The following is a 27,218-nucleotide window of genomic DNA, read 5'->3' as shown; positions in this document are numbered from 1 at the left end:
AAATAAAATCTGTCTCCACGGTTACAGTCACACTTGTGTGTTTGTCCGTCATCACCATGGCAACAGCTTGATGGTGTATGATTTATTGTCTCCTTATAAATTACAGCTGTAGATAAATAACAATAAGACATCTGGAACATAAATGCAGAACAGACAGAAGCCACAGTGAACACAACAGAGACATGTAGGTAGGTGTGTGCACGTGTGTGTGTGCACGTGTGTGGTCACAACTATTCGTCACAATTTAAAGTTTGTACTGTTTTACAATAAAATCTGCTGTTTACATTAAAATTCTCTGAAACAACACAAACTAGTGTCTAACTCTGGAGGACCTCACCTGAGCCACATAAACTAAATATTCAAAACTACGGAAGCCCGGAGAGGCCAAAAATAATCAAGATTTGGAGCTAGGCTAACACTTTTCACCTGTTTCCATTCTTTGTGCTAAGCTAGGCTAACCCAGATGAAAAATGTTGGACTGTTTCTACTAAAATATGATCTGAGGAGAAAGACTTCAGGAAGGATCAATACGTTCACCAAGGCTGGAAGAATCAACGTGTTGCTATGGTAAGAAACAAATGTAAACAGGAAACAAAGGTGGACTTCGTAGAACACCTGAAGAGGAACATGCAAAACAAAGAAAAACAGGAAGTAGAGGGTAACCTAGCAACGGGATTGGGGTCAGAGGTCAATCTGGTGCTGCAGAAGCTGAGCGTTTGATCCGTGGAATAATGTCAGCATTTCAAAGGAGTCAGTAAGTTAGCCCTGCCTCCCAGCATGATCCAACCTGTTAAGCTCCTCCCATCCCTGTGGTCGCAGCCAATCACAGCTCAGATAGCAGTTGCTTAGCAGTTTCCAGAGTTACGGAACTCTCCATTCTCCGTGATCTGTAGAGATGATGTGTTGCTAGGAGAGAGCCCGTTCCTCTGTGATGTCACAGTGTACCGCTCCTTCAGCTGGGTCAGCGCCGCCATCAGACGGGTGTTCGCCGCGTCGAGGCTCGAAATCCTCTTCTCCTGAAACACAGACGGGTCAAAGGTGCAGGTGAGACACAGACAGGTGAGAGTGGAAGGGAAGACAGACAGACAGGTACCTGGGCCTCAATGATCTTCTGCTTGGAGTCGACAACCGCCTGCATGTCAGAGTGATCCTTCTTCAGCTCCTCCTCCACCGCCATCAACCTGCACAGGTAACGGTCCAGTAATGGAGGAAACAGGGTTTGAGTTAGAGGGAAAACACCTTTCCTGGGTTTGATTTGATCACACATGCTCCGGTTTCCTGAAAACACATCAGTTTGTTGTAGGAGCAGCAGAACAGATGTTGATGAGTGTGGACTTGCTTTCAGGAGATGGTAAATGGACCGTACTGGTATAGCGCTTTTCTGACCCCTGACCCCTGACTCACACAGCAGATCTTAGGCTGTGCATCACTACAAGCTTCCTGCTCACGCACACACATTCACACACTGATGGCCTCGTGGGGTTCAGCGTCTTCTACATGTGGCTCAGAGGAAGTCCAGCTGCTCTTCCTCCTGAGCTGCAGCCGCCCAGTCTGGCTGGAAGCCAGCTGTTGGTCTCACCTGGATCAATCTCTAATGTTTTCCCTCCCCAGCTCGTCCTTTTCAGCAGGAAACCCTGACATTAGCTTTCTGGTAAGAAACCGAGAACACGGTTAGAACTGCTACAGAGACCTAAATTAAATTAAATTAAATTAAATTAAAAGGAGGCTTAGCTCTTCCAAATATTTGTCACTATTATTGGACCACAAATGATTTACTGGCCTCACTCCCTCTGATACAGATCGGTGCCACTTTTCATCTCAGCATCTCTTAGGAACCTGGTTACGTCCATCTCTATGTTACACTTCACCAACGGAGTCATTATAATAGTCTCAGTTTAGACTAAATGTTGGATTCAATGCCTTTCTTTACATTAGCCTTAACATCACAGCTAAACTACACTCAAGCATTAATCTCCAACCCAGAGTTGGGTTAGGGTTATATTTGGTGTTCAGACAGACAGGCGTTCAGACAGACGGGTGTTCAGACAGACAGGCGTTCAGACAGACGGGCGTTCAGACAGACGGGCGTTCAGACAGACGGGCGTTCAGACAGACGGGCGTTCAGACAGACAGCGTTCAGACAGACGGGCGTTCAGACAGACGGGCGTTCAGACAGACAGCGTTCAGACAGACGGGTGTTCAGACAGACGGGTGTTCAGACAGACAGCGTTCAGACAGACGGGTGTTCAGACAGACGGGTGTTCAGACAGACGGGTGTTCAGACAGACAGCGTTCAGACAGACGGGTGTTCAGACAGACAGGCGTTCAGACAGACGGGCGTTCAGACAGACGGGCGTTCAGACAGACGGGCGTTCAGACAGACGGGCGTTCAGACAGACGGGCGTTCAGACAGACAGCGTTCAGACAGACGGGCGTTCAGACAGACGGGCGTTCAGACAGACAGCGTTCAGACAGACGGGTGTTCAGACAGACGGGTGTTCAGACAGACAGCGTTCAGACAGACGGGTGTTCAGACAGACGGGTGTTCAGACAGACGGGTGTTCAGACAGACAGCGTTCAGACAGACGGGCGTTCAGACAGACGGGCGTTCAGACAGACGGGTGTTCAGACAGACAGCGTTCAGACAGACGGGTGTTCAGACAGACGGGCGTTCAGACAGACAGCGTTCAGACAGACAGCGTTCAGACAGACGGGCGTTCAGACAGACAGCGTTCAGACAGACAGCGTTCAGACAGACGGGCGTTCAGACAGACGGGCGTTCAGACAGACGGGCGTTCAGACAGACGGGCGTTCAGACAGACGGGCGTTCAGACAGATGGGCGTTCAGACAGACGGGCGTTCAGATAGACAGCGTTCAGACAGACAGCGTTCAGACAGACGGGCGTTCAGACAGACGGGCGTTCAGACAGACAGCGTTCAGACAGACGGGTGTTCAGACAGACGGGTGTTCAGACAGACAGCGTTCAGACAGACGGGTGTTCAGACAGACGGGTGTTCAGACAGACGGGTGTTCAGACAGACAGCGTTCAGACAGACGGGCGTTCAGACAGACGGGCGTTCAGACAGACGGGTGTTCAGACAGACAGCGTTCAGACAGACGGGTGTTCAGACAGACGGGCGTTCAGACAGACAGCGTTCAGACAGACAGCGTTCAGACAGACGGGCGTTCAGACAGACAGCGTTCAGACAGACAGCGTTCAGACAGACGGGCGTTCAGACAGACGGGCGTTCAGACAGACGGGCGTTCAGACAGACGGGCGTTCAGACAGACAGAAGTTCAGACAGACGGGCGTTCAGACAGACGGGCGTTCAGACAGATGGGCGTTCAGACAGACGGGCGTTCAGATAGACGGGCGTTCAGACAGACAGCGTTCAGACAGACGGGCGTTCAGACAGACAGCGTTCAGACAGACAGCGTTCAGACAGACGGGCGTTCAGACAGACAGCGTTCAGACAGACAGCGTTCAGACAGACAGCGTTCAGACAGACGGGCGTTCAGACAGACAGGTGTTCAGACAGACGGGTGTTCAGACAGACAGCGTTTACACCTGCTGATGATGCTGTTCATCTGCAGGTCTTTGTCGTCCTGCAGCCTCCTCAGTCGGCTCTCTGTGTCTTCCAGCCGAGCCTGAAACACACACACGCTCCCATTGGTTCAGCTGTGTCATGTGACCATACATCTCTGCAGGTGAGTCAGGTGTTGGGTGGACCTGGTACTCCTGCAGCATGCGTTGGTTCTGTTGATCCTGGACCATCAGTCGGGCCTCACACTCCTCTTGTCGTATCGCAGCAACTCGCAGCTTCTCCTGCAGCAGCACAATCTCCTGCTGGTACTGAACACACACATACAGGTCAGAACCTGCAGAACCAGCAGAACCTGCAGAACCAGCAGAACCTGCAGAACCTGCAGAACATGCAGAACCAGCAGAACCTGCAGAACCTGCAGAACCTGCAGAACCTGCAGAACATGCAGAACCTGCAGAACCTGCAGAACATGCAGAACCTGCAGAACATGCAGAACATGCAGAACCAGCAGAACCTGCAGAACCTGCAGAACATGCAGAACCTGCAGAACATGCAGAACCTGCAGAACCAGCAGAACCTGCAGAACCTGCAGAACCTGCAGAACCTGCAGAACATGCAGAACCAGCAGAACCTGCAGAACCTGCATAACCAGCAGAACATGCAGAACCTGCAGAACCAGCAGAACCTGCACAAACCAACAACTGAGACTCTCCTACCTTCTCCACCAGGGCGTCGTCATGACGATCATCCTCTGTCTCGCCATAGGACGAGGCAGAGTTCATGTTGAGCAGCCAGGCAGCAGTTCGATCCAACGCACACGGAGACGGCGCCTGACCACACAAACACACCTGAACAGTTACACCAGAACCCAGAACGGGTTCCAACCAGAACCTTGAAACACACCTGTCCCACAGTGGACTAAACATCCTCAAAGAGTCAGGCGAACCCCCCCCAGAGACAGGTGAGTCAGAGATAGGTGAGACAGAGACAGGTGAGTCAGAGACAGGTGAGACAGAGACAGGTGAGACAGAGACAGGTGAGACAGAGACAGGTGAGACAGAGACAGGTGAGTCAGAGACAGGTGAGTCAGAGATAGGTGAGACAGAGACAGGTGAGTCAGAGACAGGTGAGACACAGACAGGTGAGACAGAGACAGGTGAGTCAGAGACAGGTGAGTCAGAGACAGGTGAGTCAGAGACAGGTGAGACAGAGACAGGTGAATCAGAGACAGGTGAGACAGAGACAGGTGAGACAGAGACAGGTGAGACAGAGACAGGTGAGTCAGAAACAGGTGAGACAGAGACAGGTGAGTCAGAGACAGGTGAGACAGAGACAGGTGAGACAGAGATAGGTGAGACAGAGACAGGTGAGTCAGAGACAGGTGAGTCAGAGACAGGTGAGACAGAGACAGGTGAGTCAGAGACAGGTGAGACAGAGACAGGTGAGACAGAGACAGGTGAGTCAGAGACAGGTGAGACAGAGACAGGTGAGACAGAGACAGGTGAGTCAGAGACAGGTGAGACAGAGACAGGTGAGACAGAGACAAGTGAGTCAGAGACAGGTGAGACAGAGACAGGTGAGTCAGAGACAGGTGAGACAGAGACAGGTGAGACAGAAAGGTGTGTCAGAGACAGGTGAGACAGAGATAGGTGAGTCAGAGACAGGTGAGACAGACAGGTGAGAAAGACAGGTGAGTCAGAGACAGGTGAGTCAGAGACAGGTGAGAAAGACAGGTGAGAAAGACAGGTGAGTCAGAGACAGGTGAGTCAGAGACAGGTGAGAAAGACAGGTGAGAAAGACAGGTGAGTCAGAGACAGGTGAGTCAGAGACAGGTGAGACAGAAAGGTGAGTCAGAGACAGGTGAGTCAGAGATAGGTGAGTCAGAGACAGGTGAGTCAGAGACAGGTGAGACAGACAGATGAGTCAGAGACAGGTGAGACAGACAGATGAGTCAGAGACAGGTGAGACAGAAAGGTGTGTCAGAGACAGGTGAGTCAGAGACAGGTGAGACAGAGACAGGTGAGACAGACAGGTGAGTCAGAGACAGGTGAGACAGACAGATGAGTCAGAGACAGGTGAGACAGAAAGGTGTGTCAGAGACAGGTGAGTCAGAGACAGGTGAGTCAGAGACAGGTGAGACAGAGACAGGTGAGACAGAAAGGTGTGTCAGAGACAGGTGAGTCAGAGACAGGTGAGTCAGACAGATGAGTCAGAGACAGGTGAGTCAGAGACAGGTGAGACAGAAAGGTGTGTCAGAGACAGGTGAGTCAGAGACAGGTGAGTCAGAGACAGGTGAGACAGACAGGTGAGTCAGAGACAGGTGAGTCAGAGACAGGTGAGACAGACAGGTGAGTCAGAGACAGGTGAGTCAGAGACAGGTGAGTCAGAGACAGGTGAGACAGAGACAGGTGAGTCAGAGACAGGTGAGACAGAGACAGGTGAGACAGAGACAGGTGAGTCAGAAACAGGTGAGACAGAGACAGGTGAGTCAGAGACAGGTGAGACAGAGACAGGTGAGACAGAGACAGGTGAGACAGAGACAGGTGAGTCAGAGATAGGTGAGACAGAGACAGGTGAGTCAGAGACAGGTGAGACAGAGACAGGTGAGACAGAGACAGGTGAGTCAGAGACAGGTGAGTCAGAGACAGGTGAGTCAGAGACAGGTGAGTCAGAGACAGGTGAGACAGAGACAGGTGAGACAGATCATTTCCTTTGTATGTTTTAGAACTCATGCTAATATACTTTGTACCAGCATATCGGCCAGCTGGTGTTAAGATGCTGTACAGAATCAAATCATATATAAAACTTATTGTCCTGCAAGCATCTGCAGTTTTGGGGTTATCCTTCGTGTAAAACTATAGTTATTCTCTGTAAAATGTATTTTCTGTTCATATTTTGGGTGTCTGGAACAGAATCATTGGATTACATTTATATACTCTTATATACATGTTTATATTCACAGAGGTTCGTGAGATTCCAAAGACTGTGTTTAGGACACTGCAACAGGTTACAGATCACCATGGAAACAGCCTGGTCACCTTGGCAGTGGGTCGCTGTTTCTCTGGGCTGTCGCCTTTAGATGATGACGACATCTGTCTGAGTCGTGACTGACCGGCGCTTGGCCAATCTGGGCTTGATGACATCATGCTTCCGGAGGCAGGACGTTGAGGGTAGGCGGAGCCTCCGCCACTGAGCATGCTGGGTGGTGTGCGGCCTCGGGGAGGTCCAGGTGGAGCTGAGGAGGGCGGAGGAGGCTGATCAATGCGTCTCTGAGGACCTGAGGAGTTCTGCCGTGGGGGGGCGGAGCTACCTGCAGGGAGGAGTCACATGATCAGACCTGGGGTCATCCCTGTGGCCTGAAACCTGATCTGGGTCCAGACTTTTACCTGTGAGCGTGTCAGTGAGTGACAGCGCTCGTCGGGAGTACTCCTCGCCACTGCTGCTGCTCGACATGGCCGACATCCTCTCGCCCTTCTCAGCCCCTCCCAGCCCCACTGACATCTGTGTGAGGAACGCCGGTTTGGTCGCTATGATGCTCCTGTCCTCAGTGTTCCCCTGTGACCCGACCAGACTCTCTGAGGGCGTGGCCTCCGTCTGCTGCTGTGGTTGTCGCGGTGACGTGGCGGTCATGTGGTAGACGGGGTTCTGAAAGGAGAGCGGCAGGAGCCCCGTCCTGCGCTGCCATTGGCTATCGTCGAAGCCGTCCCCAGGCGAGGAGTCCTGCAGGTCCACCAGAGAGAGACTGCGACTCTCATTGGTGAGCTCCGGTCCCTCCCTCCGGCCCCCATTGGTCATCTCAAATGGTGCTTCATTCTCGTTAGGCTCCGAGTAGGACGAGCTCGGCGCCGGAGAACCCCGCATACCTGTGGGAAGCGACATCAGCAGCAGAGTCAGAGGTCAGAGGTCAGAGCCTGAGGTCAGGACAAGCTGAGAGGTTAGAGGTGGTCACCTGATGCCGGCTGCAGGCTCGATCCTTTGGTGACAAAGAACAAATCCTTGTTCTCTGGCGTCGGAGACGGAAGTCTGGTGAAGTCGATCAAACTGCGCACACACACACGTGCACACACACGTGCACACACACACGTGCACACACACGTGCACACACACACACAGTTATCTTTAATAATCAGCCGGTCAGTAAAACTCTTCACAGAAAGTCCTGAATAAACGTGTTTGAAGCACAGCTGCAGGTCACACTTCATAAAGAGCTGCATGTGGACACTGATCATAATTATTCATATTTGTTTCAATCCATATTTGTTTATTTCAAACAGTTTTTGATTGACGGCCCTGATAAACACTGAGGAGCAGGATTATGAAACCACATGAAACCCGTCTCCATCAGCTGGGTTTATTTATGACTGTTTCTGCCATTAAACAAAGAAGATGCTAACCCTCCGTCCAGTCCTACGCTGCCCTGCAGGCCAACAGAAGGATTACAGGCTGTCAGAGGAGGCGACAGGGGCGGGGACAGAGGAGGTGGAGACAGGGGGGGCGGAGACACCACACGCTGAGGCTCTGGGGATGAAACTGATACACCTCCAGCAGTGGCCACACCTCCTGGGTTTAAGAGAGCCGCCGACACGTCTCTGAGGATCCGAGGAAGAGGACCGAGTTTTGACAGGCACACCTGCAGACAGGTAGTCAGACAGATGGGGTCAGACAGGTAGAGACAGGTGGAATCAGGCAGGTAGAGACAGGTGGAATCAGGCAGGTAGAGACAGGTGGAATCAGGCAGGTAGAGACAGGTGGAATCAGGCAGGTAGAGACAGGTGGAATCAGGCAGGTAGAGACAGGTGGAATCAGAAAGGTAGAGACAGGTGGAATCAGAAAGGTAGAGACAGGTGGAATCAGAAAGGTAGAGACAGGTGGAATCAGAAAGGTAGAGACAGGTGGAATCAGGCAGGTAGAGACAGGTGGAATCAGGCAGGTAGAGACAGGTGGAATCAGGCAGGTAGAGACAGGTGGAATCAGGCAGGTAGAGACAGGTGGAATCAGAAAGGTAGAGACAGGTGGAATCAGGCAGGTAGAGACATGTGGAATCAGAAAGATAGAGACAGGTGGAATCAGGCAGGTAGAGACAGGTGGAATCAGAAAGATAGAGACAGGTGGAATCAGGCAGGTAGAGACAGGTGGAATCAGAAAGGTAGAGACAGGTGGAATCAGGCAGGTAGAGACAGGTGGAATCAGAAAGGTAGAGACAGGTGGAATCAGGCAGGTAGAGACAGGTGGAATCAGAAAGATAGAGACAGGTGGAATCAGGCAGGTAGAGACAGGTGGAATCAGAAAGATAGAGACAGGTGGAATCAGGCAGGTAGAGACAGGTGGAATCAGGCAGGTAGAGACAGGTGGAATCAGGCAGGTAGAGACAGGTGGAATCAGGCAGGTAGAGACAGGTGGAATCAGGCAGGTAGAGACAGGTGGAATCAGGCAGGTAGAGACAGGTGGAATCAGAAAGGTAGAGACAGGTGGAATCAGGCAGGTAGAGACAGGTGGAATCAGAAAGATAGAGACAGGTGGAATCAGGCAGGTAGAGACAGGTGGAATCAGAAAGATAGAGACAGGTGGAATCAGGCAGGTAGAGACAGGTGGAATCAGGCAGGTAGAGACAGGTGGAATCAGAAAGGTAGAGACAGGTGGAATCAGAAAGGTAGAGACAGGTGGAATCAGAAAGGTAGAGACAGGTGGAGTCAGGCAGGTAGAGAAAGGTGGAATCAGGCAGGTAGAGACAGGTGGAATCAGGCAGGTAGAGACAGGTGGAATCACAAGGGTAGAGAAAGGTGGAATCAGGCAGGTAGAGACAGGTGGAGTCAGGCAGGTAGAGAAAGGTGGAATCAGGCAGGTAGAGACAGGTGGAATCAGAAAGATAGAGACAGGTGGAGTCAGGCAGGTAGAGAAAGGTGGAATCAGGCAGGTAGAGACAGGTGGAATCAGAAGGGTAGAGACAGGTGGAATCAGAAAGGTAGAGACAGGTGGAATCAGAAAGGTAGAGACAGGTGGAGTCAGGCAGGTAGAGAAAGGTGGAATCAGGCAGGTAGAGACAGGTGGAATCAGGCAGGTAGAGACAGGTGGAATCACAAGGGTAGAGAAAGGTGGAATCAGGCAGGTAGAGACAGGTGGAGTCAGGCAGGTAGAGAAAGGTGGAATCAGGCAGGTAGAGACAGGTGGAATCAGAAAGATAGAGACAGGTGGAGTCAGGCAGGTAGAGAAAGGTGGAATCAGGCAGGTAGAGACAGGTGGAATCAGAAGGGTAGAGACAGGTGGAATCAGAAAGGTAGAGAAAGGTGGAATCAGGCAGGTAGAGACAGGTGGAGTCAGGCAGGTAGAGAAAGGTGGAATCAGGCAGGTAGAGACAGGTGGAATCACAAGGGTAGAGAAAGGTGGAATCAGGCAGGTAGAGACAGGTGGAATCAGGCAGGTAGAGACAGGTGGAATCAGGCAGGTAGAGACAGGTGGAATCAGGCAGGTAGAGACAGGTGGAATCACAAGGGTAGAGAAAGGTGGAATCAGGCAGGTAGAGACAGGTGGAATCAGGCAGGTAGAGACAGGTGGAATCAGGCAGGTAGAGACAGGTGGAATCAGGCAGGTAGAGACAGGTGGAATCAGAAAGGTAGAGACAGGTGGAATCAGGCAGGTAGAGACAGGTGGAATCAGAAAGGTAGAGACAGGTGGAATCAGAAAGATAGAGACAGGTGGAATCAGGCAGGTAGAGACAGGTGGAATCAGGCAGGTAGAGACAGGTGGAATCAGGCAGGTAGAGACAGGTGGAATCAGAAAGGTAGAGACAGGTGGAATCAGAAAGGTAGAGACAGGTGGAATCAGGCAGGTAGAGACAGGTGGAATCAGGCAGGTAGAGACAGGTGGGATCAGGCAGGTAGAGACCGGTGGAATCAGGCAGGTAGAGACAGGTGGGATCAGGCAGGTAGAGACAGGTGGGATCAGGCAGGTAGAGACAGGTGGAATCAGAAGGGTAGAGACAGGTGGGATCAGGCAGGTAGAGACAGGTGGGATCAGGCAGGTAGAGACAGGTGGAATCAGGCAGGTAGAGACAGGTGGAATCAGGCAGGTAGAGACAGGTGGGATCAGGCAGGTAGAGACCGGTGGAATCAGAAAGGTAGAGACAGGTGGAATCAAGCAGGTAGAGACAGGTGGAATCAGAAGGGTAGAGACAGGTGGAATCAGGCAGGTAGAGACAGGTGGAATCAGGCAGGTAGAGACAGGTGGGATCAGGCAGGTAGAGACAGGTGGAATCAGAAGGGTAGAGACAGGTGGAGTCAGGCAGGTAGAGACCGGTGGAATCAGGCAGGTAGAGACAGGTGGAATCAGAAGGGTAGAGACAGGTGGGATCAGGCAGGTAGAGACAGGTGGAATCAGGCAGGTAGAGACAGGTGGAATCAGGCAGGTAGAGACAGGTGGGATCAGGCAGGTAGAGACCGGTGGAATCAGGCAGGTAGAGACAGGTGGGATCAGGCAGGTAGAGACAGGTGGGATCAGGCAGGTAGAGACAGGTGGAATCAGAAGGGTAGAGACAGGTGGGATCAGGCAGGTAGAGACAGGTGGGATCAGGTAGGTAGAGACAGGTGGAATCAGGCAGGTAGAGACCGGTGGAATCAGAAAGGTAGAGACAGGTGGAATCAGGCAGGTAGAGACCGGTGGAATCAGGCAGGTAGAGACAGGTGGAATCAGGCAGGTAGAGACAGGTGGAATCAGGCAGGTAGAGACAGGTGGAATCAGGCAGGTAGAGACCGGTGGAATCAGGCAGGTAGAGACAGGTGTAATCAGGCAGGTAGAGACAGGTGGAATCAGGCAGGTAGAGACAGGTGGAATCAGGCAGGTAGAGACAGGTGGAATCAGGCAGGTAGAGACAGGTGGAATCAGGCAGGTAGAGACAGGTGGAATCAGGCAGGTAGAGACCGGTGGAATCAGAAAGGTAGAGACAGGTGGAATCAGAAAGATAGAGACAGGTGGAATCAGGCAGGTAGAGACAGGTGGAATCAGAAAGGTAGAGACAGGTGGAATCAAGCAGGTAGAGACAGGTGGAATCAGAAGGGTAGAGACAGGTGGAATCAGGCAGGTAGAGACAGGTGGGATCAGGCAGGTAGAGACAGGTGGAATCAGAAGGGTAGAGACAGGTGGAATCAGAAGGGTAGAGACAGGTGGGATCAGGCAGGTAGAGACAGGTGGAATCAGGCAGGTAGAGACAGGTGGGATCAGGTAGGTAGAGACAGGTGGAATCAGAAGGGTAGAGACAGGTGGAATCAGAAGGGTAGAGACCGGTGGAATCAGGCAGGTAGAGACAGGTGGAATCAGAAGGGTAGAGACAGGTGGAATCAGAAGGGTAGAGACAGGTGGGATCAGGCAGGTAGAGACAGGTGGAATCAGGCAGGTAGAGACAGGTGGGATCAGGTAGGTAGAGACAGGTGGAATCAGGCAGGTAGAGACAGGTGGGATCAGGCCGGTAGAGACCGGTGGAATCAGGCAGGTAGAGACAGGTGGGATCAGGCAGGTAGAGACAGGTGGAATCAGAAGGGTAGAGACAGGTGGGATCAGGCAGGTAGAGACAGGTGGGATCAGGTAGGTAGAGACAGGTGGAATCAGGCAGGTAGAGACAGGTGGAATCAGGCAGGTAGAGACAGGTGGAATCAGGCAGGTAGAGACCGGTGGAATCAGGCAGGTAGAGACAGGTGGAATCAGGCAGGTAGAGACCGGTGGAATCAGGCAGGTAGAGACAGGTGGAATCAGAAAGGTAGAGACAGGTGGAATCAGGCAGGTAGAGACCGGTGGAATCAGGCAGGTAGAGACAGGTGGAATCAGGCAGGTAGAGACAGGTGGAATCAGGCAGGTAGAGACAGGTGGAATCAGAAAGGTAGAGACAGGTGGAATCAGGCAGGTAGAGACAGGTGGAATCAGGCAGGTAGAGACAGGTGGAATCAGGCAGGTAGAGACAGGTGGAATCAGGCAGGTAGAGACAGGTGGAATCAGAAAGGTAGAGACAGGTGGAATCAGGCAGGTAGAGACAGGTGGAATCAGGCAGGTAGAGACAGGTGGAATCAGGCAGGTAGAGACAGGTGGAATCAGGCAGGTAGAGACAGGTGGAATCAGGCAGGTAGAGACAGGTGGGATCAGGTAGGTAGAGACAGGTGGAATCAGGCAGGTAGAGACAGGTGGAATCAGGCAGGTAGAGACAGGTGGAATCAGAAAGGTAGAGACAGGTGGAATCAGGCAGGTAGAGACAGGTGGAATCAGGCAGGTAGAGACAGGTGGAATCAGAAAGGTAGAGACAGTTGCCCCCCCAGCAATCCTGAATTGGATGAAGTGGGTATTGAAAAAAAATGAATGAATGAATGGTTGGTCAGGTGTGTTACCTGGTCCAGCTCAGTCAGCAGAGTGTGTAGGCTGGACAGCTCTCTGCCGAGGTCAATGTACCCATCGAAGCCAGCAGTGTGGTTCAAACCATCAGGATTTGAGATCTCCTGCAGGAAACGCTGCATGCTGCTCCACTGCCGCTCCACAAAGTCATTCATGAACAGCATGTACTCCTCCTTAGTGCCGAACCTGCAGCAACAGGTGAGACGTGTCACACGGACAGGTGCATGAACATACAGGCTGTAATGTGCTCCGTCCCCTCACAGGAAGGGGCCTGGCATACTTGCTGAAGTTGGCGAGGTTCTGGATCACTTTGGCAATCAGGGTCAGGGTTCTTGCGGTGCGCTCATCTGGGTACTCCTGCATTAGGTCAAAAAGTGATGGTGACATCACAGCAGGGCACAGGAAACGCAGGAACAACGAGGCGCTGATGAGGCGCTCGCTGATGTCTGGGCGCCCCCGGTTACTGCACTCCTGCCGCCATGATGCAAACACCTCCTTCAGTTCTCGAGGGAAGACCCTGAGTGGGAGGTAAAAGCCCACAGTTTACATGTTTATCAGTGTATACAGGTACAAAGCCTGCACCTGTTCGTACCTAACCGTACCTGTCGCACCTGTTCGTACCTAACTGTACCTGTCGCACCTGTTCGTACTTTTTCGCACCTGATAATACTTGCAGCACCTGTTCGTACCTAACTGTACCTGTCGCACCTGTTCGTACTTGTATGCACCTGATAATACTTGCAGCACCTGTTCGTACCTAACTGTACCTGTCGCACCTGTTCGTACCTAACTGTACCTGTCGCACCTGTTCGTACTTGTATGCACCTGATAATACTTGCAGCACCTGTTCGTACCTAACTGTACCTGTCGCACCTGATAATACTTGCAGCACCTGTTCGTACCTAACTGTACCTGTTGCACCTATTCGTACTTGTATGCACCTGATAATACTTGCAGCACCTGTTCGTACTTTTTCGCACCTGATAATACTTGCAGCACCTGTTCGTACCTAACTGTACCTGTCGCACCTGATAATACTTGCAGCACCTGTTCGTACCTAACTGTACCTGTCGCACCTGTTCGTACTTGTATGCACCTGATAATACTTGCAGCACCTGTTCATACCTAACTGTACCTGTTGCACCTGTTCGTACTTGTATGCACCTGATAATACTTGCAGCACCTGTTCGTACCTAACTGTACCTGTCGCACCTGTTCGTACTTGTATGCACCTGATAATACTTGCAGCACCTGTTCGTACCTAACTGTACCTGTCGCACCTGTTCGTACTTGTATGCACCTGATAATACTTGCAGCACCTGTTCGTACCTAACTGTACCTGTTGCACCTGTTCGTACTTGTATGCACCTGATAATACTTGCAGCACCTGTTCGTACCTAACTGTACCTGTTGCACCTGTTCGTACTTGTATGCACCTGATAATACTTGCAGCACCTGTTCGTACCTAACTGTACCTGTCGCACCTGTTCGTACTTGTATGCACCTGATAATACTTGCAGCACCTGTTCGTACCTAACTGTACCTGTCGCACCTGTTCGTACTTGTATGCACCTGATAATACTTGCAGCACCTGTTCGTACCTAACTGTACCTGTTGCACCTGTTCGTACTTGTATGCACCTGATAATACTTGCAGCACCTGTTCATACCTAACTGTACCTGTCGCACCTGTTCGTACTTGTATGCACCTGATAATACTTGCAGCACCTGTTCGTACCTAACTGTACCTGTTGCACCTGTTCGTACTTGTATGCACCTGATAATACTTGCAGCACCTGTTCGTACCTAACTGTACCTGTTGCACCTGTTCGTACTTGTATGCACCTGATAATACTTGCAGCACCTGTTCGTACCTAACTGTACCTGTCGCACCTGTTCGTACTTGTATGCACCTGATAATACTTGCAGCACCTGTTCGTACCTAACTGTACCTGTTGCACCTGTTCGTACCTAACTGTACCTGTCGCACCTGATAATACTTGCAGCACCTGTTCGTACCTAACTGTACCTGTTGCACCTGATAATACTTGCAGCACCTGTTCGTACCTAACCGTACCTGTCGCACCTGTTCGTACTTGTATGCACCTGATAATACTTGCAGCACCTGTTCGTACCTAACTGTACCTGTCGCACCTGTTCGTACCTAACTGTACCTGTCGCACCTGTTCGTACCTAACTGTACCTGTCGCACCTGTTCGTACTTGTATGCACCTGATAATACTTGCAGCACCTGTTCGTACCTAACTGTACCTGTTGCACCTGTTCGTACCTAACCGTACCTGTTGCACCTGTTCGTACCTAACCGTACCTGTCGCACCTGTTCGTACCTAACCGTACCTGTCGCACCTGTTCGTACCTAACTGTACCTGTTGCACCTGATAATACTTGCAGCACCTGTTCGTACCTAACCGTACCTGTCGCACCTGTTCGTACCTAACCGTACCTGTCGCACCTGTTCGTACCTAACTGTACCTGTCGCACCTGTTCGTACTTGTATGCACCTGATAATACTTGCAGCACCTGTTCGTACCTAACTGTACCTGTCGCACCTGTTCGTACTTGTATGCACCTGATAATACTTGCAGCACCTGTTCGTACCTAACTGTACCTGTTGCACCTGATAATACTTGCAGCACCTGTTCGTACCTAACCGTACCTGTCGCACCTGTTCGTACCTAACTGTACCTGTCGCACCTGTTCGTACTTGTATGCACCTGATAATACTTGCAGCACCTGTTCGTACCTAACTGTACCTGTTGCACCTGATAATACTTGCAGCACCTGTTCGTACCTAACTGTACCTGTCGCACCTGTTCGTACTTTTTCGCACCTGTTCTAATCTCAGACACTGTGGTGCCGGACAAATATTGGGTTTTGACCATGTACGCTCAGAATGTTATCCTGTTAATAAATTCAGAGGCTGCAAAGGTGAGTCCGACTACTCTTTTCTCGGACCGGTTCGTACCTGTACGAGTCGAGGATCTTGCAGAAGGCCAGCTCACAGCACATCCTCAGGTTGGCCTGATGCTCTGCGAGATCAGAGGTCGCACAGCGGGATGGGTCCACTTCACAGTTCTCATCAGACTCATACAGAGCTTTGATGAACTCACCTGAACAACAGGTGTAATTAAAACAAAACAAACCACAAAGGTCACGTTAAACTCTGTGTGTGTATGGGTACCGAGGGCATCCTGCAGGTACTTCTGTCCAATGAGCTTCAGGTATTCCTCGATACTTTTTGTCGCCAGCGTGTTCTCTCTGAAGATCAATTGGTCATTGTCACGACAACGGTCAACCTCCGACATCATTAGGTCAGTCAGGAAGTCCTGCAGAGACAAAGATCATCATCAGGTGTATGCAGGTGCAGTGGGTGGAGTCATTGCGCAGGTGGAGTGGGCCGAGCTACCTTGGCTTTGCCGGTGCTGTGCAAGATGTGCACGAGTGCAGCAGCCAGCTCCTCCTTGGCCCTCAGGCTGATGGAGGTCTCCAGGGTGGAGCAGAGCAGCAGGTAGTTGGAGCTGATATACTCTGCAAACTCTTTGTACTGCTCCATCGGCAGGATGACGATACTCTGGTACCGAGCTTTGACCCGAACCGTCGGAACTGACGACTTAGCTAAAAAAACAAAGAGAGTGGAGCAGTGACATAATACATCTGGACAGGTGCAGCAGGACCGCAGTCCAGACCGCAGACCGGTCCAGGAACTGGACCAAAGTCCAGACCGCAGACCCGTCCAGGACCAGGACCGGGACCGCAGTCCAGACTGCAGACCCGTCCAGGACCGGGACCGCAGTCCAGACCGAAGACCCGTCCAGGACCGGGACCGCAGTCCAGACTGCAGACCGGTCCAGGACCAGGACCGCAGTCCAGACTGCAGACCCGTCCAGGACCAGGACCAGGACCACAGTCCAGACTGCAGACTGGTCCAGGACCAGGACCACAGTCCAGACCGCAGACCCGTCCAGGACCAAGACCGGGACCGCAGTCCAGACTGCAGACCGTCCAGGACCAGGACCACAGTCCAGACCGCAGACTGGTCCAGGACCAGGACCAGGACCACAGTCCAGACTGCAGACTGGTCCAGGACCAGGACCACAGTCCAGACCGCAGACCCGTCCAGGACCAGGACCGCAGTCCAGACTGCAGACCCGTCCAGGACCAGGACCGCAGTCCAGACCGCAGACCCGTCCAGGACCTGGACCACAGTCCAGACCGCAGACCCGTCCAGGACCAGGACCAGGACCACAGTCCAGACTGCAGACCCGTCCAGGACCAGGACCACAGTCCAGACCGCAGACCCGTCCAGGACCAGGACCACAGTCCAGACCGCAGACCCGTCCAGGACCAGGACCAGGACCACAGTCCAGACTGCAGACCCGTCCAGGACCAGGACCGCAGTCCAGACCGCAGACCCGTCCAGGACCTGGACCAAAGTCCAGACCGCAGACCCGTCCAGGACTAGGACCGGGACCGCAGTCCAGACTGCAGACTGGTCCAGGACCAGGACCACAGTCCAGACCGCAGACCCGTCCAGGACCAGGACCACAGTCCAGACTGCAGACCCGTCCAGGACCAGGACCAGGACCACAGTCCAGACTGCAGACCCGTCCAGGACTAGGACCGGGACCGCAGTCCAGACTGCAGACCCGTCCAGGACCAGGACCAGGACCACAGTCCAGACTGCAGACCGGTCCAGGACCAGGACCGCAGTCCAGACCGCAGACCGTCCAGGACCAGGACCAGGACCGCAGTCCAGACCGCAGACCGTCCAGGACCAGGACCAGGACCACAGTCCAGACCGCAGACCGTCCAGGACCAGGACCAGGACCACAGTCCAGACTGCAGACTGGTCCAGGACCAGGACCACAGTCCAGACCGCAGACCGTCCAGGACCAGGACCAGGACCACAGTCCAGACTGCAGACTGGTCCAGGACCAGGACCACAGTCCAGACCGCAGACCGTCCAGGACCAGGACCAGGACCACAGTCCAGACCGCAGACCCGTCCAGGACCAGGACCAGGACCACAGTCCAGACTGCAGACTGGTCCAGGACCAGGACCACAGTCCAGACCGCAGACCGTCCAGGACCAGGACCAGGACCACAGTCCAGACCGCAGACCCGTCCAGGACCAGGTCTGGGATCAGCTCCAGTGTACATACCTCGGATTGTACTGGGCGTGCTCACTGAATACCATTTCTCCACCAGCTGCCTGCCAGTCACCATGGTGACAGGGATGTTGACCAGCCCAACGTAGCTGCTCTTGTCCTTCTTCCTCTTCCTGTCGGTGTCTTTGTACAGGTGCAGCGTGATGGAGGTGACGGAGGGCAGGCTGCTGAAGTCGAAGCGCTCGCCCCAGAAGATGTTGTCTGTCCTCATTTTGCAGGATGTCCGAGCGTACAGACTGTCATCCAGACACAGCTCACAGAAGTACCTGCAGCACACGAGTACCGCTGTAGAACCACATGTGGTACCCGCGGTGTGACAGAGCACCTCACACAGTACGGGTGTCCTACCGTTTCTTGGCGGGCAGGTCTTTGGCCTCGATCACCCACACCGTCAGCACATTTTCCAGCCGCCGGCTGTTGTCCTTGTTGGGATGGACGGCTCGCCGTAGGTTCTCCATCCATTTGTCTCGTTCTGCTGCCGAGCGGCACGAGAAGCACTTGGTGCCTGTTGTGGTTGTTACCTAGGAAACGGAACACAAGGTCATCACCATGGAGACATCAGAATGTACAGGGTCACGTGTGTTGAGAGCATCTCTGTAGCTGTAGTGAGGAACCAGGATCTGTCATTTGACTTTCACCTTCGTAATGTTGTTAAAATCAGGAACTGAGTCTCAGAGTGATGCAGAGAAACTGCTCCACGTTACTTCGAGATTGCTGTAGGTTCTGGCTTCCTGTTAAAGGGAGTTCTTTCTCTCCACGGTCGCCTCGTGCACGCTCAGGATGGGGGATTGGATCAGAGAGACATTTCAGTGCAGTCTGTCGGTTTTATTAGCTAGGCCACTTTTTTAAAGTGGCGCTGTATGAATTGCACTAAATTGGAGTTTAACTCGTTGGATTTGATCAGATTCTGATGGTATTACAGTGAATTGGATTGTATGTTGAGGTGACATTTGTTGTGCTTTGGCGCTGTATAAATGAAACTGAATTGAACTGAATTATACATCGTGTAGCACTGAGTACCTCGAAGCAGTAGTCCTGCCCCAGCAGGGAGGAGTGGACAGGTTTGATGATCACCGATTGGTCCATTCTGAGCTCCAGAGACGACACACAGCCAGCACTTAGCAACGACTCCTGGCTACCACAACGCAGCCGCCGCATCACACACCTGAGACACACACATATCATCCGTTCACAGCTGTCAGCCGGCTGCAGAGTATAAGCCCCGCCCCATCCTTGAATATACACCTGATGCTTTGGGTTTTTCCTGATTAGTTTCGTTTCATGTACCGGTATTCATGACTGACAACCAGAACCTGACTTAGATGGCGTCCAGCTCCACAGGTGACCTCCTCCACCTCCGAGCAGCCTCCAGGAGCAGCACAAAGTCAGCACATGAACCTGGTGACTTGCTCCGTTGCTCAGGCAGGTTTTATGTTTGTGTATATTACCAGTCATCAAAACCTGGACATCTGCTGTGTAATTTAATGCAATAAACACAGACATAATGAAGCTGCGGTGACATGCATAAGTTCAGGGTTAATGTGAACAATTACGCAAGTGGAAGATGAAATGATCTCCAAAAGGTATGAAGTTACAGATGATACATTCCTTTACAACTTTTTGTTTTTTCCCACTTTATTTAATGGTTTTGAATTGAATACCAAATATGACCATCAGAGGGTTTGGATTTATTGGTCTTTTTCATATCTTGGACAGGGCATCAAATACAGAGGAACCCGAGAGTCCTGGACAAGACCAGAACGTATGAGCTAATGTTGCAGGTGAAAAAAAACACGAATCATCAATTGCTGGATACATCTTCGCGATTCTGGCTTTAGTGCAATCTGTGTGCTACTTTGAATTGAAGTAGGCCATGTCTGGCACAAGTTGATGTGTATCCTTGTAAGTATATCTGACCATTCAGCATCTGTGTAAATTCAGATCAGCCCGCCGTGCTTCTCTCAATGCATCAAGAGTCTGTAAAGATGAGAGTTTCATATACAGAATGGATATTATGCCTTTGTTAGATGGAGCTTTTGGGAACAGAGCATCCATGGGCTGTTCAGGGATTGCAGGAAATTATCCAGTTTTGTTACGAATCCAATCTCAGACCTGAAGGAATCTTAAAAAATGTGATTTTGGTAAATCAAATTTAGCTCTGAGCTGATCAAATGAGGCAAAAATATCTGCTATGTACAGATCTTTAAATGAGACAAAACCTTTCTCACGCCAGACTAAGAAAGAATGAGGGGGGAAACTGATGATTTGCCACAATTGGGGCACAAAGTGAGCCAGCCTGCCAACCGAAGAGTTTTCGCCCCTGGGCCCATATACGCACAGAATGCCATGCTAAGGGGGCTATAGATGCACGCCGTGGTGCGATAGGCATTGCTGAAAACAACAAGGCTGACAGGGATGATGGGAGGCTCACTTCAGCCTCCATCTGGGCCCAGGCAGGGGCCTCGTTGGTAGCATGGGTTCGAAGCCAGTAAGCCAAGGCTCTCGGGTTACTTGCCCAGTAGTATAAGTGGAAATGAGGTAAAGCCATCCCACCCACCGATTTGGGTCTTCGTAAAAATTCCTTACGCATACGAGGTGGCTTTTTATTCCAAATGAAGTCAGAGACGATCTTATTCAGATGCGGAAAAAAAAGATTTGTTGATAAAGATTGGTTTAGAACAGAGTTTGGAACAGATATAAGAATTTGGGTAATATGTTCATTTTTATTAGGTTAATTCTGCCAGCTAATGAGACAGGAAGAGAAGACCATCTTGGTATGCTTTAAAAGAGGTCTGCGATTTTCCGAGTGACCACTATACCCAAGTATGTGAACTTATCAGTAGTCACCTTAAAAGGATTGGGATTAAAAGAGAGTGAGAGTTGACAGGAAAAAGCCCACTTTTTGAAGCATTAATCTTACACCCAGAAAGCTTGGTAAAACGATCCAGTGCAGCCATAATGTGCGATAAAGTATTCTGGGGATCACTAATATATAACAATAAATCATCAGCATATAATGATAGCTTGTGTTCTTTTACACTCATTAATATGTCGCGAATCTCAGGTACAAGTTTCATACCATCGTCAAATGTTACAAGTTTATTTCACTGTGCTCATGGATTCATGCTGTCCTCTTCGTGTTATAACTTATTACATAAAACATGCTGAATTGATTCTTCTTCCGGCTCTCAACGAAGGCGGTATCATTTCCACTCTCTCCTGATTCTGCCCTCTCCCATATCGCTCCTGCTTCTCTTGTCTTGTCCGGTCTCAGCTTCAGTGCCTCTCTCTGCATTGCTCTCAAACTAAATCATGGAATTGATCGGCTGGTCTCTAAACGCAATTGACAAAATCATTGCTACAAGAAGCTCGGGTCCAGGGGAACCCGCCTGTCCTGATGGAGCGTTCGCCGCTGGCTACATGAGGGACTCCTGGGAGAAGGAGCAGGAAGAAGGAGTTTTACACTTCAGACGCCCTGATATATGCTCCCAGGAACAGGAAGAAGGAGTTTTACACTTCAGACGCCCTGATATATGCTCCCAGGAACAGGAAGAAGGAGTTTTACACTTCAGACGCCCTGATATATGCTCCCAGGAACAGGAAGAAGGAGTTTTACACTTCAGACACCCTGATATATGCTCCCAGGAGCAGGAAGAAGGAGTTTTACACTTCAGACGCCCTGATATATGCTCCCAGGAACAGGAAGAAGGAGTTTTACACTTCAGACGCCCTGATATATGCTCCCAGGAACAGGAAGAAGGAGTTTTACACTTCAGACGCCCTGATATATGCTCCCAGGAACAGGAAGAAGGAGTTTTACACTTCAGACGCCCTGATATATGCTCCCAGGAACAGGAAGAAGGAGTTTTACACTTCAGACGCCCTGATATATGCTCCCAGGAGCAGGAAGAAGGAGTTTTACACTTCAGACACCCTGATATATGCTCCCAGGAGCAGGAAGAAGGAGTTTTACACTTCAGACGCCCTGATATATGCTCCCAGGAACAGGAAGAAGGAGTTTTACACTTCAGACGCCCTGATATATGCTCCCAGGAACAGGAAGAAGGAGTTTTACACTTCAGACGCCCTGATATATGCTCCCAGGAGCAGGAAGAAGAAGTTTTACACTTCAGACGCCCTGATATATGCTCCCAGGAGCAGGAAGAAGGAGTTTTACACTTCAGACGCCCTGATATATGCTCCCAGGAGCAGGAAGAAGGAGTTTTACACTTCAGACGCCCTGATATATGCTCCCAGGAGCAGGAAGAAGAAGTTTTACACTTCAGACGCCCTGATATCTGCTCCCAGGAGCAGGAAGAAGGAGTTTTACACTTCAGACGCCCTGATATATGCTCCCAGGAGCAGGAAGAAGGAGTTTTACACTTCAGACGCCCTGATATCTGCTCCCAGGAACAGGAAGAAGGAGTTTTACACTTCAGACGCCCTGATATATGCTCCCAGGAGCAGGAAGAAGGAGTTTTACACTTCAGACGCCCTGATATATGCTCCCAGGAACAGGAAGAAGGAGTTTTACACTTCAGACGCCCTGATATATGCTCCCAGGAGCAGGAAGAAGGAGTTTTACACTTCAGACGCCCTGATATATGCTCCCAGGAACAGGAAGAAGGAGTTTTACACTTCAGACCTCCTGATATATGCTCCTAGGAACAGGAAGAAGGAGTTTTACACTTCAGACGCCCTGATATATGCTCCCAGGAACAGGAAGAAGGAGTTTTACACTTCAGACCTCCTGATATATGCTCCTAGGAACAGGAAGAAGGAGTTTTACACTTCAGACGCCCTGATATATGCTCCCAGGAACAGGAAGAAGGAGTTTTACACTTCAGACGCCCTGATATATGCTCCCAGGAACAGGAAGAAGGAGTTTTACACTTCAGACGCCCTGATATATGCTCCCAGGAACAGGAAGAAGGAGTTTTACACTTCAGACGCCCTGATATCTGCTCCCAGGAACAGGAAGAAGGAGTTTTACACTTCAGACGCCCTGATATCTGCTCCCAGGAGCAGGAAGAAGGAGTTTTACACTTCAGACGCCCTGATATATGCTCCCAGGAGCAGGAAGAAGGAGTTTTACACTTCAGACGCCCTGATATCTGCTCCCAGGAACAGGAAGAAGGAGTTTTACACTTCAGACGCCCTGATATCTGCTCCCAGGAACAGGAAGAAGGAGTTTTACACTTCAGACGCCCTGATATATGCTCCCAGGAACAGGAAGAAGGAGTTTTACACTTCAGACGCCCTGATATATGCTCCCAGGAGCAGGAAGAAGGAGTTTTACACTTCAGACGCCCTGATATATGCTCCCAGGAACAGGAAGAAGGAGTTTTACACTTCAGACGCCCTGATATCTGCTCCCAGGAACAGGAAGAAGGAGTTTTACACTTCAGACGCCCTGATATATGCTCCCAGGAGCAGGAAGAAGGAGTTTTACACTTCAGACGCCCTGATATATGCTCCTAGGAGCAGGAAGAAGGAGTTTTACACTTCAGACGCCCTGATATCTGCTCCCAGGAACAGGAAGAAGGAGTTTTACACTTCAGACGCCCTGATATCTGCTCCCAGGAACAGGAAGAAGGAGTTTTACACTTCAGACGCCCTGATATATGCTCCCAGGAGCAGGAAGAAGGAGTTTTACACTTCAGACGCCCTGATATATGCTCCCAGGAGCAGGAAGAAGGAGTTTTACTCTTCAGACGCCCTGATATATGCTCCCAGGAACAGGAAGAAGGAGTTTTACACTTCAGACGCCCTGATATCTGCTCCCAGGAACAGGAAGAAGGAGTTTTACACTTCAGACGCCCTGATATATGCTCCCAGGAGCAGGAAGAAGGAGTTTTACACCTCAGACGCCCTGATATATGCTCCCAGGAGCAGGAAGAAGGAGTTTTACACTTCAGACGCCCTGATATATGCTCCCAGGAACAGGAAGAAGGAGTTTTACACTTCAGACGCCCTGATATCTGCTCCCAGGAGCAGGAAGAAGGAGTTTTACACTTCAGACGCCCTGATATATGCTCCCAGGAGCAGGAAGAAGGAGTTTTACACTTCAGACGCCCTGATATCTGCTCCCAGGAGCAGGAAGAAGGAGTTTTACACCTCAGACGCCCTGATATACGCTCCCAGGAACAGGAAGAAGGAGTTTTACACTTCAGACGCCCTGATATATGCTCCCAGGAGCAGGAAGAAGGAGTTTTACACTTCAGACGCCCTGATATATGCTCCCAGGAGCAGGAAGAAGGAGTTTTACACTTCAGACGCCCTGATATATGCTCCTAGGAACAGGAAGAAGGAGTTTTACACTTCAGACGCCCTGATATATGCTCCCAGGAGCAGGAAGAAGGAGTTTTACACCTCAGACGCCCTGATATCTGCTCCCAGGAACAGGAAGAAGGAGTTTTACACTTCAGACGCCCTGATATATGCTCCCAGGAGCAGGAAGAAGGAGTTTTACACTTCAGACCTCCTGATATATGCTCCTAGGAACAGGAAGAAGGAGTTTTACACTTCAGACGCCCTGATATATGCTCCTAGGAACAGGAAGAAGGAGTTTTACACTTCAGACGCCCTGATATATGCTCCTAGGAACAGGAAGAAGGAGTTTTACACTTCAGACCTCCTGATATATGCTCCTAGGAACAGGAAGAAGGAGTTTTACACTTCAGACGCCCTGATATATGCTCCCAGGAACAGGAAGAAGGAGTTTTACACTCCAGACGCCCTGATATCTGCTCCCAGGAGCAGGAAGAAGGAGTTTTACACTCCAGACCTCCTGATATATGCTCCTAGGAACAGGAAGAAGGAGTTTTACACTTCAGACCTCCTGATATATGCTCCTAGGAACAGGAAGAAGGAGTTTTACACTTCAGACGCCCTGATATATGCTCCCAGGAACAGGAAGAAGGAGTTTTACACTCCAGACGCCCTGATATCTGCTCCCAGGAGCAGGAAGAAGGAGTTTTACACTCCAGACGCCCTGATATATGCTCCCAGGAGCAGGAAGAAGGAGTTTTACACTTCAGACCTCCTGATATATGCTCCTAGGAACAGGAAGAAGGAGTTTTACACTTCAGACGCCCTGATATATGCTCCCAGGAACAGGAAGAAGGAGTTTTACACTCCAGACGCCCTGATATCTGCTCCCAGGAGCAGGAAGAAGGAGTTTTACACTCCAGACGCCCTGATATATGCTCCCAGGAACAGGAAGAAGGAGTTTTACTGAATATGACACCTTTTTTGGTTCAACATCGGACAGCAAGTGAAGAAGAGTCATCAAACATCCACAAACTCTGACTCAGTTAGTGACTGCAGACCAAAGCAGGTACAAAGGTAGAAACTGAAATACTGAGGCAGCTCATCTGTAATGCCTCCTGATCAACAAGTTCTTGTTTTTACTGATGAGGATCCAGAGGATCTGGTTGGGTGAAACTTTCCGTTTCTCCAACATCAAACTGTTGTTTCCTCTGATCCAGCAGCTGTGCGTCAGTTTCCATGTAAACATTCTTGAGTGGCTGCTTTCAGAACACAGCCTACCGCCTTGTCTTGGATTGACAGCTCTCTGAGCCTATAGGAGCTTCCTGTGGTGTCCACAGGCTACAACAACCAATCAGAGTGTGTGATGTCAGAGCGTTCTCGTCTGCTGGCTGGAAACGAGGACCGATGCCTCAAAGAGACGGAAAATATTCAGTTTTTCTGCTCTTGGTGTTAAATATGGACTTGGTCACCTTCAGGACTGTGTACTGGACCCAGAACCATTTCCTTCATGATTCTCTGGGTTCTGGGAGAGTTCTGGTGATCATATGGACGATGATGAACAGAATTATCGAGTTTCTGCTAAAACAAAACAAAATGAGCTGCAGAACGTTTCGGTCTTTGATCTCCAGCCAGCTCACAATAACGTGGTGATCAACAGAATGTTCTGATTCTGACGTTCTGTCTCGTTCTGGTGCTCCAAATAAATCTGTCTGCAGGGAGAACTTCTTCCGTCACAGTCCTGGACCTCCTTGGCTCAGGAGGTCCAGCACCTGTCAGAACTAGCAGGAGGTTGGACCAGAGTTGTTTTTGATGTTTATCGAGTCTTAATCAGAACCAGTTCCATCCACCTTTTTCTTCTGAATTACAACCGACCCTGCAGATGAAAGCTGACCAGTTTGGACACGAGCTTTGGAGCGGCCGAGCTGACAGAAACACATGAAGAAGCACCACAGAAGAAGAAGTGCGGTCCGAACCTGTTCCAAAGGAAATGACACCAACAGGAACCAGAACCAGGTCCAGTTTAGGTTTCTGACTGAAGCAGCTGCTGCACCACAGAAGAAGAAGTCTTCCTCTCACACACGCACACATCATAAGGTGGCGTCCTGATAGCTCGTTATCTTTTCATCATCTTAACGAGCTGCTTACGGAGCAGCCTGTGTGTGTGTGTGTGTGTGCGTGTGTCCCTGTGCACGTGTCTCTGTGCACGTGTCCCTGTGCACGTGTCTCTGTGCATGCGTTGGTCTCATTGTTTAGCTAAATATGCTGGGTAACAGTGTGTGTTAGCATAGCCACATGCTAACAGAGCAGGCTAAGACATGCAGATCAGGCAGAAGACGCCAGCGTGTCCCAGCAGACAGACGGCGTGTGTTCAGAGGACAAAGACTCACCAAGCATCGTGTGAGGAGGAGGAGGAGGTGATGTAGCCATGTCCTCCTTCAGCAGCGAGCAGGATGAGGAAGATGGAGGAGCTGTGTGTGTGTGTGTCAGCAGCTGAGCTTCAGTGTGTCTGCAGCAGCCTCTCTCTCTAGGACTCGCCCCTCCCTGTAGAAACAGAGCTGCCTCCTCGTCTCCTCCCCCCCCCCCCCCTCCCAACCCCCACCTCCCCCCCTCCCTCCCCCCTCCCAACCCCCACCTCCCCACCCCCACCGGCCTGATGGACGACTGATCAGTGACTGATAAGCAGGCTTTACTGAGATCAATAAGGGCCACAGTGCCGTGGAGCTGACTGATCAGAAACATATCAGCATATACCTGGTGTCAGCAGTATTGATCGGGTCAGTCTTCATCCGGCTGTGATGGGACAGTTTGGGCTGAGAATGAGTGCGACGCAGAGACTGCTTCAG

At 50.9% G+C, this 27,218-nt stretch overlaps 1 protein-coding gene across 1 annotated transcript; it reads right to left on the bottom strand.

Moving 5' to 3' along the window:
* Positions 1–67: 67 nt before the first annotated feature.
* dab2ipa (DAB2 interacting protein a) lies at positions 68–26,900 on the bottom strand. Its single transcript, XM_072387095.1, has 18 exons — positions 26,763–26,900; positions 19,123–19,267; positions 18,451–18,623; positions 18,097–18,368; positions 16,342–16,550; positions 16,117–16,261; positions 15,901–16,045; positions 13,196–13,432; positions 12,912–13,101; positions 7,941–8,176; positions 7,496–7,587; positions 6,933–7,409; positions 6,585–6,856; positions 4,263–4,376; positions 3,732–3,854; positions 3,570–3,649; positions 1,094–1,181; positions 68–1,016 (listed from the first exon to the last, which is right to left on the bottom strand). Exons 2-18 carry the CDS (start codon positions 19,258–19,260, stop codon positions 846–848), a joined length of 3,162 nt encoding a protein of 1,053 aa, XP_072243196.1. The 5' UTR covers positions 19,261–19,267; positions 26,763–26,900; the 3' UTR covers positions 68–845.
* Between the last annotated feature and the right edge of the window lie 318 nt (positions 26,901–27,218).

This window comes from Leuresthes tenuis, unplaced genomic scaffold (genome assembly GCF_036924035.1).
Source record: "Leuresthes tenuis unplaced genomic scaffold, fLeuTen1.0.hap1 SCAF_6, whole genome shotgun sequence".
NCBI classification, from domain to species: domain Eukaryota; kingdom Metazoa; phylum Chordata; class Actinopteri; order Atheriniformes; family Atherinopsidae; genus Leuresthes; species Leuresthes tenuis.
The sequence above is the reverse complement of the archived record's forward strand: the minus strand, read 5'-3'. Positions and strand labels throughout refer to the sequence as shown.

Coding starts and splice junctions, on each gene's coding strand:
- dab2ipa (XM_072387095.1), bottom strand. CDS start 19,260: ATGCGGCGGCTGCGTTGTGGTAGCCAGGAGTCGTTGCTAAGTGCTGGC. Junction 16,551..18,096: donor CACGCCCAGTACAATCCGAG/GTATGTACACTG, acceptor TTGTTTTTTTAG/CTAAGTCGTCAGTTCCGACG. Junction 1,182..3,569: donor ATGAACAGCATCATCAGCAG/GTGTAAACGCTG, acceptor TTACCTGTGCAG/GTTGATGGCGGTGGAGGAGG.